Below are 15,125 nucleotides of genomic sequence, written 5' to 3' on the forward strand. Positions count from 1 at the left end.
TTACTTCTGAACAATGCATAGCTCCTATATTTAGAAGTTCTTTTTATTTTGCATTGACTCTGTGTTATACAGGTTTTCCTTTATAGCTTGTTATACATATGTGATTATTTTATTGCATGGAAATAGAAAAAAGAAAACTTTGTAAATGCCGCAAGTGTGTGCAGAGATGAGCTGCAGTAATGTCTACAACTGTGACTGTAATAGATTTCACCCCAGTTGGGTATTAAGGGCAGGGACATTTAAATGCTACACATTATAATTTTGCTTCTTTTAGTAAGGCACATGTTGTTTTGTAAATTTCTTATTCGCGTTGTTGACTTGCACAGTCTTGTATAAGTCCCAAGAGAATGTGAAAATAAATCTACCTGCAAATCGATGGCTCACAAGTGTAAATAACAGGTGCACTTTAATTGTTGTTTTTTCTGGAAAAGAGGTGCTTGCGAGGGGACATGATTACTCTGTACAAGTACATTAGAGGGGATTATAGGCAGATAGGGGGTGTTCTTTTTTCCTATAAAAACAATCAACGCATCCGAGGTCACCCCTTTAGATTAGAGGAACAGAGCTTCCATTTGAAGCAGCGTAGGTGGTTTTTCACAGTGAGGGCAGTGAGGCTGTGGAATGCCCTTCCTAGTGATGTTGTAATGGCAGATTCTGTTAATGCCTTTAAGAGGGGCCTGGGTGAGTTCTTGAACAAGTATCCAAGGCTATTGTTTTACTAATATCTACAGTTAGTATTAGTAGTTGTATATATAGTTTATGTATGTGAGTGTATAGATTGGTAAGTATAGATTGTGTGTGCTGGGTTTACTTGGAAGGGTGTGAACTTGATGGTCTTTTTTCAACCCTATGTAACTATGTAATTATTTTCTAACATGCAATAAATGCTTACTTTATTTTCGCGAAGAAGTGATGCATGAAAAATATTTATATATATTCAGGACAGTTCTTTACAGCTAGTTTTATGGATTTATGATATTGAGTGGGAAAAAAGGTAGCAACTTCGATATTGTGACTTTTCCTATATATTTTATTCCCTTGTCTTGCAATTCAATAAAAGTGTTTTCAACCAGTTGTAGCAAGGGGCATAACTTCAACAGCAGTAGTTCCCCTAGTTTAAAGGGCCCAAAAATATAGAGGGTCCTGTGGTTCTGACATCTTACCATGTTTGGGGTGCCAAAAGATATTTTTCTATGAAAATATTAGTTATACAATTACACCAGTTACCTTCCTTCAATAATCTCCATACTTACTTTTTAAAAAAATTTTTTACATTTGTGCTGTAATCTAAAAGTTTACTCAAGGTCAGTTTAATATTCTCTTTTTCCTACATTAAAATAGATATGATCATGCCTAATCATTCAAGTCTTCCTACATATAATTAATGTTCTGAATCTCTTAGATAAGTCACCCACAATAGTGAAGATTTATCGCGAGCAACAAATCTCCCCGTGTGCCACTGCCCTTAGAGGCGAGAACGACATGGTTTCTCTATTTGATGATGATTGACCTGCTGAAAAGAGCAAGCTACATTATGCATAATCTGTCTATCCAGACCAGGACTGTGATCAAGAAAGCACTACATACATGTTTTGTACCATCATTTTAATAGGATTGTGACCAGTAATTGTTCTTTTACATGGAAAAGGTTGGCCACTGCTGATCTATTTTACAATATACTGTATAAACTTTTGCCTTTTGCTATAGTGCAACTCAATTCAATAAATAAAAAAGTTCCATGTGTTCAATGATTTTGTGAGGAGCATTCTGTTCATGGGCAAAATGCATTAAATGAGAAAAGTGAAAACAAACTCACGGATAATGTTATGAATATTTGATTTACAGCACTGCTTCTTTCAGATTATATATCAGCAATCTGTTTATATATTATTTGTTCCTGCCATAGAGCCGATGTGTTAAAGACTCTTATTGTTCTGATAACTGCAGGGACTGGAGAAGGGTATTCAGAGATTAAATTAGCTATTCAGGGAATAAATAAAAAAATCAATTAGAATTACTGCAGTTGGCACAACAGATCTACAAGCTTTCTAGCACTACTGTTAAACAACAACTATTTAACTCTGGTTGAAAATTCTGAATATTTTTAGTGGTGTATTATATTAGTGGTATATTTAGTTCAACATTTCCTGTTGCTGTCTTTTAAAGGAGAAGGAAGGCAAAGTCACTTGGGGGTGCCAAAATGTTAGGCACCCCCAAGTGACTTTAACCGCTTACCTTGTACCCCGGGCTGGTGCCCCTGTTCGCAGAAAACAGCACCAGCCCGGGGTACCTGGAGCGAATCGCTTCCTCCTTCCGGCTTTCGTTTGCTGAAATGCCAGCGGTCGGCGCATGCGCAGTAGAGTGAAAGGCTGACTTTAATGTTTAAGTTCGGCTTTTCACTCTACTGCACATGCACGCGCAGCGAATAACAAAGGAGGAAGTGCGGCAGCTACCCCGGGCTGGTGCTGTTCTCTCTAAATAGGGGCACCAAAGGTAAATGGTAGGCGGTTAAAGTCACTTGGGGGTGCTTAACATTTTGGCACCCCCAAGTGACTTTTACTTTCTTTCTCCTTTAATGCAGTGACATTTGCTGTAATGAGAGCCTTCTAAATGAATAGTGGACCCTGACTACTGCCAATGGCTAGGAGATAAAAATGTTGTCTAGCAAAACTTGTCTCTGTTGCACCTGCCATGTGTCCTGCTAAAAAGGTTAAAGGGGCAGAATACCTTGTTTTTCAACATTAGAGCTTTTAAAGAACATACTTTTTGGCTGTTGTATTTATTAAGAAATAACTGTGTTTTGTGTAATTTCTTGCACAAAACAGATCAAAGACCCATACAGTAGTTCCCATTCCAAATTCCTGGTTGTCACAAGCTGAAAAATAAACCACCACTTTAATGAGACGCTCTCTGTATAAACAACCCCTCCTTTTTTACCATTTTCAGCCTTTGTTAGACTTTGAGATAAAGAGCATCTCATTATACAGAATACTTCTCTCTTGCACACATCTGAAAAAAAAGGTGACAGGCATTGCCCATTCATTTATAAATAACCGTACAGATATGTAGAAAAGTAATATGCTGTCCATGCTATGCAGGCTGTACCTTCATAGGCTACTATGAAACAGGATGGCAGCTCTTGATCTTATGTATCAATGTGTTTATAGTCTTACCTAGATAGACATAGGGCCTATGTTACCTTTTACAAAATATATTTTATTATATATTTGAAATCTTTATGATGAAAACCATTATTGACTCCAACAGTAATTTTTGATCAGTTAATGTGTTAGTGATATAAAATAAGGCAATTGAAAACACAAGCAGCTGAATATCTCCTGAGCCCATTACAGCTCAGCGCTGTGGTATTCTTTGATGCGTAAATTTGGAGCCAATGAATAATTCAACTCTAAACTGTAGTCTTTTATTAAGCTGAATTTATTGAAGAGAAAAATCTCCTTTTATTCCAGAAAAGAAAGAAAAAATAAAGTCTTTATGAAATGTTAAATAGTGTTCTAAAGTAATGAAGCTTATATTTAGAACTGTGTTTTTTTTAGATTAAAAATATTTAAAAATAGTGACTTGTAGCAGCACAGCAGACAGTTTGATGCCACTAAATGTGCCATAATGGACTGTTGTGCACAAATATCCAAAAGCAAAACACGTAGTCTGAATTGCATTACAGGCATACATATCACTTAAATAAAGGATTACTCATAAGCCACATCATGCTAGATTGTGCACTATAGTGTTGTGATTTGTCAATATGCATGTTAGAATCTTTGTCCAGTTTCTGAAAATTTATAAACGGTAGTGGAAAAAGAGAGTGAGTGAAACAAGTGAATGACCTTACATAGGGCCAAAATTCAAAACACATAGCAAAGTAGGAAACAGCAGCCTAATGGATGGAGTGTGGGTCCAAAACAAACCCTTTCCTGATTGATAGCTGATATAGATTTGTTTCTATATTGAAGAGGCAGACTGGAAGACCCCAAAGGGTGAGAACTACATCAGGGTGTTTAGGACATTATTTGATTGTTGGCCCATGAGAAGAAAAAACAAATAAGCCACATATTTTTATTCATCCATTTCCTGGTATAGCTGTAACGTTTATTTGCTGTGTTTTAAAGAGAAAAAGTACACCATACACAGCCCCAGCATCAGCAGAGCTTACATTCTACATTGTGGTCCCCATCACATTCACACACAATTGGGCCAGGTTTATCAGGAGCCAATTAAACTAGAATAAGAATAAGAATACAAGTAAAACAAATTATTCACAAAAGTCCAGCTTAATCGCAGGAATTTGTCTTTCAAATTTTCCTGCGATCAAGCTGAATCACTGCAAGTCATTTTGCAAAACTGTAAAATGAAAACCGTGAACCTTGAAAAACTCAAATAAAAGAGGATTTATGTTGGTGAAAAATATTTATTTGTAGGTGCTACAGCAACAGATACAAACTCTGCAGTAAAATTGTAAATGTTAATTTTATGGCGTTACTGGTGTTTTAAAGTTGCACTTGTCAGGCTGCAATAGAAATATACAGGCACTGTGGTGTGAAATGCTTATAGTGCTTTTTCTCCATGCCACTTTAGCATAGCTCCTTATTTAGCTTTACAGATTCTGCTAATGCTAGCTAACAGCTACCTTTTGGCCTGCATAATGCATGCCTTGCCTTGTATTGCAGGCATAAGAGACTGCATTATATGTGTGAGGGTGGGGTTGTTCATTGTTTTTATTGGTTATGGTTCTCTGTGCTCTGCATCATTGTTTTATAAAGCAATTGGTATACTGGATATATTTATAATATGCTTTGACTCCACATAGGGAACTATAGCTACATAGTGCCTTGTCATTGTATGCATAAATAGGAAAACACTTATTTGTGGTGAGGATGGCTTGTGTTTTCTGTGCATTTAATTCTGACATGTATTAGACTTTTTTGATACTTTTTAAAAATTAATCACATTGCCTGTCCTGGCCCTTGACTAAGAAGGTATTCTTTTTTTTTTTTTGGAGGGGAGGGGGGAGGATATGCCATAGATAGAGTATTTGACTTATATGAGTAAAATGGACTTTTAGACAGGATATATATTTTTTTTATTGATAATGCATAGGAAAGCATGTAATCGTTTAGGAAGCACTCCATAAAGGGATGTGTTGACTGCATCCACATTTTGTTTTTCCAGTCCTTTCTACTCAGCGGCAGCCTTTCTTTTGCCATATTCTACAGTGCTGGCACCTTGTGTGTCACCACAGGGGGTTCACCCACGCAGCAGTAATCATCTACAAGATTGCTTTGTTCACACTAGTTAGTTTGTACAGCAATGATCCTCCTGTTTGTCCTTTGCCCCGATCTATTTATTTTCTAAAAAAACGTACTGATTATTTCTGACTGAAATAAGTTTAAAATTATTTGCAGAAAACTGTGGACCATATGCACCATGAGAACACAGATTGGAGAACAGTAATTAATCCACAAATTGACTTTTTCTTAACTATGTAGGGTCTGTACACCACACATGCCAGCCAGTGGGTGACAGTGAATTCCATGCAAATGACTAAATCAATTTGCATCAGATGGATGCAGTTTAATATCATTTTCTATCTGTATGTTGAGAGCACACCATAGAGGCAATTGCTGGTATGCATGTAGGTTTAGTGCACAAGTAGTGGGCAGAACTCAGGACACTGAGCCTTGTGTATAGAATACAAATGCAGGCTTGAGATTGAGAATTTCTTGTCCCCTTCTTTGTTGTGGGACTGTTTGGTGACGTACTGTGCTTGGATCTCTTGGAGGGCTTTCCCAGCCTTCCCCCTACTCCACAAGCATCCATGCAAGCATGTTCAAAGCAAAGGGCAGAGAACAATAGCAAAAAGAATTCGGCGGACGACATGAGCCATAAAAACATGAATACTAATGTGCCCTCTTTCTTAATACACAGCTTGTCTACATAAGAAAAAATAAAGCAGAGCTAGATAGCCAAGAGGTCATGTATAGTGCAGACATTTTGTGATAATAACAAAAACCGATGGTTTTGAGACCGTAACACATATTTGGACAGAACACTCATATCAGAACCTGTACTGGTCAATGTGGCTACTGTTATATATATTTATAATAATTTATTATAATTTTTATTATATTTTTTATAATAAATTACAGATTGGTGTGTTCCCATTGTAACTTTGTGTTCCACAGGCATCTGTGCCTGTGGGAATGGCTGTGTTGTGTGCAAGTTGGGAGGGTTGGGAAGATGTGACCCTTCTCCTGCTCCTTATAAATACGGTGCTGCCGAATGAAGGCATCCTTGTATTTGGGGGGTAGCTGCAGGTCTCCCTCCACAAAGTTCAGAGACCTGCAGCAACAGTTAGGCACTGTAATTTGTAGACTGCCTTATAGATCATAAATGACATATTTTGTCCACTGTACTTCTCTATTCCAAAAATAGTTGCATTTATTGCACTAATAAAAAAAGTTTTTTCTTTACCAGAACTTATGTATATATATTAATAATGGGACCTCTTGTTTTTGTCTGTATGCATTTTATAGTTGCAGCCTCATTGCACCCCTGCCTAATGGTTTCAAATTCAGTGGTGAGCATAACTTTACCTTTTTTGCTATCATTTAATTCAGTGACTGAAGAAAAATGGGGATCCCCCATATTTAAACAGATCTAAGTCTGTTTAAATATTAATTACAGAGGTCTCACTATGATAATCAATTTCTATCCTTCTGTGATCCAACTCATTGTAGTGGGAGAAAAAGTATCTTGGAGACTCAACTCTTCCCCCTCTAGTCTCCTTGGATTTTATTTAAAAATCTTGAAAATTGGAAATAGATAATAAGGGTTTTGGGTGCTTAAGTCTACCCCCATGTGTGGGTCCTTAAGACCACTTCATTAGACAGGCAGTAAGAAACTCAACAAACACTGGTCTTAAAAGTGTGAGATAGATAGTTACGATTTTATCATATGCGTGTTGCAAAATGTTAACATTTGATGAAGGCTGAAACACACCTCATTTGCTTAGGTATGTTGTAAATATACATCTACAGATATGCTGTTTAGTCCTAAATGCTCTCAAGATCAACTGAACGTAGTAAAAAAAAAAACTGCTTACTAAATAGATCTTGTATTAGGTAATTAAAGCAGTCAGTAAGAAAATGCAACTTGTCAAATTGTAGGATAAGGGGAACTGGAGAGTTTACCACTTGCTATCATTGAAAGAGCTGTGAAACTTAATGGTCCATTTGACATTCAAGGGACTGTGATGTACTTTCTCTGTTACTTGTTTTCCTGTGGCTTAACTACACTTGCTGAGTGTAAAGGGATTTTTTTGCGCTTCCTGTACACAAACTGCTGGTTAAAATCTGTGTAGAAGCAAATCAATGAAAAATCAATTATGTTATGCAATTATCTTTGCTTGCAGCGCAGTAATTGTGGCTATTATGCTTTCTTCCGTTTGAGTCAGCAGTAAAACACAGAAGGGACTAAATGGGTATGGATTTTAGTGGGCTAGCCTTCCCAGTATTTGCTATAAAGGAAACCACAAAGTGGACCCTGAATTCCAAGGATGCCTACATTGGATATTTTTTCAGTGCCCTGTGGATGTCACAGTGAAATCCAAATAAAACATTAAAAAATTTTTTTTATTAAATTATTTATATAATCAAAAGGGCAGATATAATTAGGACTTTATTGGTGCCTCTTGTTTATTTTTTTAAGCAGCTAGGTTTTTACAGGTAATCGGAAAATTGAAATTAAAAGGGCAGTGTACCCCCTTGTCCTTTTTAAAAATTGGATAAACAAAAAGGGCTTGTGAACTTACTTTTTCTCTATTGTTTTAATCACAAGTATTTTAAAGCTTTTGTTATTAATATAAACAAGAATTTTATATTAATATAAACTGCAGCTACTCCATGTTTGGGTCTTGCGAGGTAGATAATTAGATGTCCTAAGCAGAGATAATTACCCTGCATAATTGGCTCATGTTTATCTGTGCTTGCTAAAGGCAAACACAGAGTAGCTTTAGCTTCCCTGTTTGCCCTGTTTAACTCAAGAAATAAAGACACTATATTTTTTATTATTAAAACAGTTGGTAGGTGTATGCACAAGTGTGGGCCCCCGAGGTAGCAGCCCCGGTGCACCCCAAACACCTAAGTCTAACACTTAAGCTGAGTCTACTTTGATCATATTTATTGGCATTTCTTGCTTATGTCATCAGAGAGTTGTCAAAACATTAACTAAATTACATAAGGGAATATATTTTTACCTCCTTCTATTTACAGGAATCTACTATACAGATACACAGATACGCATTTGGGTGTGTCCTGGCTATGCACCATTCTGCCCTGATCAGAACCCTGATTGTGCTCTGAGCTATGCCTGTTTCTTAGGTATACTTGGATAGGTTAAGTACTCAGTACTCTACATTGGTTAATGACAATTTTTGAATCATAGGGAGCAGGTGCTTGAATTGTTATTGTGGGTGGGGTAGAATAAGATGACCCCAGAATCTAGTTGAGTTGACGTCTGATACTAGGCTTTTGTTATTATCTTATCACCTCAACTATTGTTGTGCAAAAAATCATCACACTAATGGACCTTTTTCAGGAGACTGAGCTAGATCATGACTGAAAATAATATGTAGCTCAGATATACAAGGAAATGATGATGTTACTCACTTTCATAAATAATGAATGAATAAATATCACTCTGTACTTACTGTTGTCTGTCTGTCTGTCTATCTAAGAGTATCAAGCAATTTTATCTTCAGACTCCATATTTACTGCTTAGTTTGAATCAATATTAACTTGAGAATAACAAGGCCTTTTTTAATGACTTGAAAAATCCTGTAAATACCAGAGCAGAAAACAAACAGAAAAAGCCAGTTAATTGACTCACCATATGCCAATGCTATTCTTAAAAGATTAGTAGGGCGGCACAAGCTGTATGTTCTATGTGAAGCAGTCAGCATCAGCAGATATATGAGATAAATTGCTGAGCTTTGTGCTGCTTTTTGAGGCTGTTGCCTTTCAACCATGAGGTTTCTTGACCTTTTGACTGCTGGCCCTTCCTGGCATTTGGTATAGCACATGATTCCCAAGGTTGCAGTTCCTGATAATGGTACCCTAGGCTTTGTGAAAAAGCTTACAACCCCATAATAAGCTGCTTTGGCACTTTTTCTACCAGCATCCTTTGGTTGCAGCTAAACAGTTGGAGGGTTGCAGGTTGGACATATATACATGTATACACATACTATTGACCTTATAAACAGTGTACATCCCAAAGGGCTAGAGTGACATTGAGAACCCAGGACAGATGCTTTCTCTGCCCTCTAGCCTTGAAATCTAGCTTTCCGCATAACTTTAGTGGGTTTGAAGTCTCATAGTCCAGTAAATCCGGTATAATTTTATCAACTCAATGTTTCTCAAAAGCAGGGAGAAACTTAACATGGATTATCATTCATTATTTATTTTATAAAATGTGTTTGCTAGAAGTGACCTCAAGGGAATCTAAAGATATTTCGATTCTATGGGTAAATGCATCTCTTTTTTCCTTATTGCAACCCTGTCACGTCAGTGCAATAATCATGGTTTTTAAACTGTAGTCACACTCTTAGGGGCAGATTTACTGATCCACAAATCCGAATCCCGAAAGGGAAAAAATTGTATTGTAAACGAAAATTTTGCTGCGTTTTCGTCGCCGTCGCGATTTTTCGTATTTGTCGCAACTTTTTCATCGCCGTCGCAACTTTATCGTATTTTGCACAACTTTTTCACCGCTGTCGTGATTTTTTCGTATTGAGCAATAGTAAATGGCGGAAAAACCAATCCGTTTTTTTCACGACAGCGACGAAAAAGTCACGGAAAATATACGAAAAAGTTGTGACGGCAAATTCGCAAAAAAAACCAATCATTACGAAAAAACGCATTTGGACGCCTTCGGACCATTCGTGGATTAGTAAATCTCCCCCTTAGGGGGCCATTTGCTAAGCGTTAGATTTTTTCTCCCCCGATTCGGGGGATTAGCATTAAAAGTGATGGAAAAAAAAGTAGTGACATTTTCTAGATTTACTATACGTCCAAATGGTTAAAAATCCAAATCGACCAATTCGCCAGCTAACACTTGCTGAGATCATGTAGAAGTCAATGGTAGATGTCCTTTCCTTTTCTTGAAAGATCCTTCTTTAGCCTCGAAAATTTAGAGGTTTCAGATTTTTTAAATTTAGAAAAAATTTAATTTTCGGTAAGAATTCGAAAAAAAAGTTTTGTTCCTGGCTGACCCAATTATCATTTTTTTCTGCAGTGCTGGCTCATTAAAGGACAAGGAAAGTCATTTTGGCATTTTACTGCCAATAGATTCGCCACATTAGTGCCACCTAGAACACTATATTTATTCTGCAGAAAGTATTGCCATACCTGAGTAAAGAGCCCTAGAAGATTTCTCTGTTTGTTTAAGACAGCAGCTGCCATTTTAAGTAACTTACTGTTTGCAGTCTAGCAGTTGGTAGCTCAGGTCACACATTCCTAAGGGTGGGGGGAGTTTTATGAATTCATATGGGAGGGGGAAGAGTTGAGAGAACTGCACAGACTCTGAGTCCAAGAATGAAGGATTTTTTTCTGAGAAAGTAATGCTGATACCTAAGAACATGTTAACAAAAAAGAAGACAATAAATCCTGTGTTTCTTTTGATAGAGAATTGATGGAGCATTAATGTAAGTGCTTATGGCTGTATTTATATAAACTTTTCTGATAAAGCTTACTTAGTTTTTACCTTTCCTTCTCTTTTAAGAATCATTATTTAACCTCAGATTAGTCTGTTTGCACTTCTTCTTTAGCCAATAATTATATTTTCTTTTGCAGAGGGACACCAAGGGACAGTTTCTCCTAGACTATATTTGCAACCATTACAATCTTTTGGAAAAGGATTACTTTGGCATTCGCTTTGTTGACCCAGAGAAACAGAGGGTATGTATCCATACTGCCAGTGTATTCCACTGATAACGATTGTTGAATTGGCAATTTCTGATGAGAAGTAACTTTAGCAACCTCTCTTGATCCTAATACATCTCTTTAAGTCCACTCAACACTTGTAAAAGGTTACAACATGACAAGCAATTGAGCCAGTTTACACACCTTTACACTGGGAAACAGAGTAAGGGTAATGTTACACAGGACTTTTGTTGCACTTTGTGGGGGGGAGGGAACAAAACATTTAAAATGATCTCCCATTCATTTTGAATAGTAATCGCTTGCAAACATATGGTGCTCTGAAGTGACAGGAGCTTTTTGTTAAATCACAGACAGGACCCCAGACAACTGCATAATCATGCCCATGCTGTTAAATTTAAAATAAATACACACCTCAGTTCGGGGTTCCATACCAGATAAACGCAGGCCGAGAATCAGCCCCTACGCTGGAATCAGCTTTTCCCTGTGCCTGCACCTGAAGCCATTGTGTTAGCCTGAGTGAAGAGGCGGATTTCAGCACTGACATGCATACTGGCACATTTTGGCATGAAATTTCCCTTCATGTGTCTGCACAAGGCTGACACAATTTTTCAGGGTGCAAGCACAAGATGTGGCTAATGCCAGCGTAGGGACTGTTCTCAGCCTGCATTTATCCGCATGGCCAAGAATCAGCCCCACCTGGTATTAGACTTACTGTCTACACATTTTCTGTGCTTTTTCTGGATTTAGTTAACCCTAAGATTGCTGATTCTCAGTTGAGCCAAAAGTCTAAACTGCAAATATCTTAGAAACCGTTAAAAATAGAAAATGTATTTAATTCATTTTCTTTTTTTTTTTTTTAATGGTGTCTGAAATATTAGCAGTTTTAGACTGCTAGGCAGGCACTTAATTTAGTTAACCCAGTGATTCCCAACCAGTAGCGGGAGCAACATGTTACTCACCACCCCCTTTGATGTTGCTCCCAGTGGCCTCAAAGTAGTTGCCTATTTTTAAATCTCTGGCTTGAAGACAAGTTTTGGAAGCACAGAGACACAGTTTTACTCCAAGCAGAGTCTCCTGTAGGCTAGCAGTCCACATTGGGCCACCAAATGGCCAATCACAGTCCTTATTTAGCATCCTAAAGGAACTTTTTTATGTTTGTGTGGCTCACCAACACTTTTTACAAATGAGTGTGGCTCACAAGTAAAAAAGATTGGGGATCCCTGATTTTAACCCTAGGGGGCACATTTACTAAGACACGAATCTGAACCGAATTGGAAAAATTCCGATTTGAAAACGAACATTTTGCGACTTTTTCGTACTTTTTGCGATTTTTTCGGCGTCTTTACGACTTTTCGGAAATTGTCGCGACTTTTTCGTTACCAATACGATTTGCGCGAAAAAACGCGAGTTTTTCGTAGCCATTCCGAAAGTTGCGCAAAATCTGGCAATTTTTTTCGTAGCGTTAAAACGTGCGCGAAAAGTTGCGCCTTTTTCGTAGCGTTAAAACTTAAAAGGTGCGACGTTTCACGCAAGTTTTAAAGCTACGAAAAAATCGCAACTTTTTGCGCAAGTTTTAACGCTACGAAAAATCGCCAGATTTTGCACAACTTTCGGAATGGCTACGAAAAACTCGCGTTTTTTCGCACAAATCGTATTAGTAACGAAAAAGTCGCGACAATTTTCCGAAAAAAATCGCAAAATACCGATCATTACGAAAAAAACGCAATCGGACGCATTCGGCCCGTTCGTGGGTTAGTAAATGTGCCCCTAGGTTTTCTGACTCAAAACCTGGTATTAGCATCTAAAATCTTAATTCTCGTTGAAGAGGCTTCCTACATATTCAGATAAACATATTCAATTTCAGAAAGCAGCACTCTAAAATCTTAAGTATTTTACAATATAGGAAGGAAGGGGGAAATACATTGTAAAAGGGATCAAAATACTTTTTTTTCAAAGGTTTATGTCCTTTTTAAGAATTAAGGTCTGGATAAATTGCTGTTTTTTCTGGCTGTAAGGGATGTTGAATGTTTCAGCTTGTTGAATGCTATGTAGAGCTTGTCAGCGGATAAGCTAGGTGTGATAACATCTCATGAAGAAACTTACACCGTTGACATATATCCTCATTATTCTGCTTCAAGCTTACTTGCCTGCATGCTTTTACTGCCAAGGTCTTGTGGTGGCGTAATGACAGGCTATCAAGGTATCATTCAGCACAACATTAACCTTTTCTTTTTTGCAATGATAATTAACTAGAACTACAACAGGACACGACACAACCTATATAAAAAAAAGATCATCTTTAATTTAAAGAACACTATTGTTTTCTTACCTTTAGGCTTAGTACAGGAGAATGCATTTTTATGGCAGATTTTATAAAGTGATAAAGTTTACATTAGACGTGTCTGTATTCCGGCAGTCATTTAACCCATAATTTATTTGAAAGGGACATAAACTCTTCAGAATAAGAACATTTTTCACTCTTTATGCTCTACTGAGCTTTCATGCTTATTTAAAAAAATAAATAAATAAATAACTACAGAAGTGTTTATAGCTGTATGAGAGATTGTGAGACAACAGTCTGTGATACATTAATCTATAGATTTAGTTAGTGAGGCTCATGGAACCTCATAGTCCTTTATACATTACCCTGTAGTTTTTTGTGACCTGCCTGATTATTTTCACCTTCACTCTTGGAGTTTGTACTCCTGGGTTGCATAGTTATGATGCTGAACGTTTTCAAGTAAAATACTTGCAGCACAAAAGGTTGATGTGGACTTTGGGAATGGGTGTTTATATCATATGTTGTACATACCTTAAAGTTACTACAGCCATATTCTGTTGCACATAACAAAGGGAAAATGAGGACTCCCCAGATGCAAAAAAAAGAGGGAATCCAAAATACCTTTTCAGTAGTTTTAACACCAAGACTTTATACTATTCTATACAGGTGCTTTCCCGTTTCCTAGAACTTCTTTCCTTTAGACAGTGGTATTACTGTAATTTATGTGGCTACCTACCCAAGATCATCTGCTCTGCAGATATTTATTTAATTCCCATTCCCATGCAGCTGCTCAGTCTTCATTTTGACATACCTTTATTTAGGCATTTGATTAAACATATCACACGGCAGAAACAAATGATTTCGAAATGGCTAAATGCAAATATAGGCTGCAAATTAGTGTAGCAGCAATCTCATCTGGCAGCACTTCAGATATCTGTGTTGTGAGTTAATGAAAAATGATGGATTTGTGCTCTGACTCAGGAAGAGCTGTAATAGCATTTCTCAATTATAAACCAAATCATTGCTTTGAAATCTCTAAAAAGGATGTTTACCTAAATTACAAGGCGTTTGCCTGCAAACAAACAACTGTGCATGACAGTCATATTGATGTCTGACTGTAAGTAAAACATATGGTACTGATGCAAGGATCTGTCCATGCCCAACATTTGCAATTACACAGTGAACATAAAAGCTTTTCTTGATTTTTTTCATCAAGGATGTTTTTTTCTCTTTTACCTTACACAAAGGGTCTCAGGTTCACAAAAGCAGGAATACCTTTTCAATACAAGCCATATTTTGAACACATATTAAAAATGGCATGCTTTGTCATTTTAAATGTATAACAGTACCTTGTGCCACAGGGCTTCTTACTGAGTATGCGCTATAGCCCTGTTAGTTATCTAAACCCTTCACACATACTAACCAACATTTGGAAAATGGAAAGAGAAGCAACATTTACCCACGCCCGCTTGGTAACCATGACGTCCAAATACCTCATCCCATTAATCACAAATACAAGACCAGAATGGCAGCATCAGAAATAAAGAATCACTGAGTGCACCAGAATTAGAGGACAGACACATTGTGGTCCCAGCATTTCATACATACAATTTTTACAGTCACTCCCAGACCTCTCTCTGTTGTTTGCTCTGTTAGGGGGTTATCATAACCTGCCATCCAAGTCAATATATGCAAACAGAACTAGCTCATTGAATAGAATAACGGAGATAAACCCTGGAGACAGGACTTTATTTGCGTTCTTCAGTTCTTTTGTGTGCTGGTGTTTGTTTTGCTATGCCCAGGCATTTTATGGCTCAAGTAGGAATAGCCAGCAGATGGCAGGACAAGTGATTAAATACAGGGTCCCCACTGCAGGGTCCCTTTTT

General features: G+C 37.3%; 1 protein-coding gene across 1 annotated transcript in view; it reads left to right on the plus strand.

Annotated features, from left to right (window-relative positions):
* Positions 1–15,125, plus strand: part of frmd3 (FERM domain containing 3) — a 113,611-nt gene that overhangs the window by 36,673 nt on the left and 61,813 nt on the right. Inside the window, 1 exon segment of the mRNA NM_001079042.1 lies at positions 10,869–10,973. Within this exon segment, the coding sequence (NP_001072510.1) occupies positions 10,869–10,973 (105 nt within the window).

This window comes from Xenopus tropicalis, chromosome 1 (assembly GCF_000004195.4).
Source record: "Xenopus tropicalis strain Nigerian chromosome 1, UCB_Xtro_10.0, whole genome shotgun sequence".
Lineage (NCBI taxonomy): Eukaryota > Metazoa > Chordata > Amphibia > Anura > Pipidae > Xenopus > Xenopus tropicalis.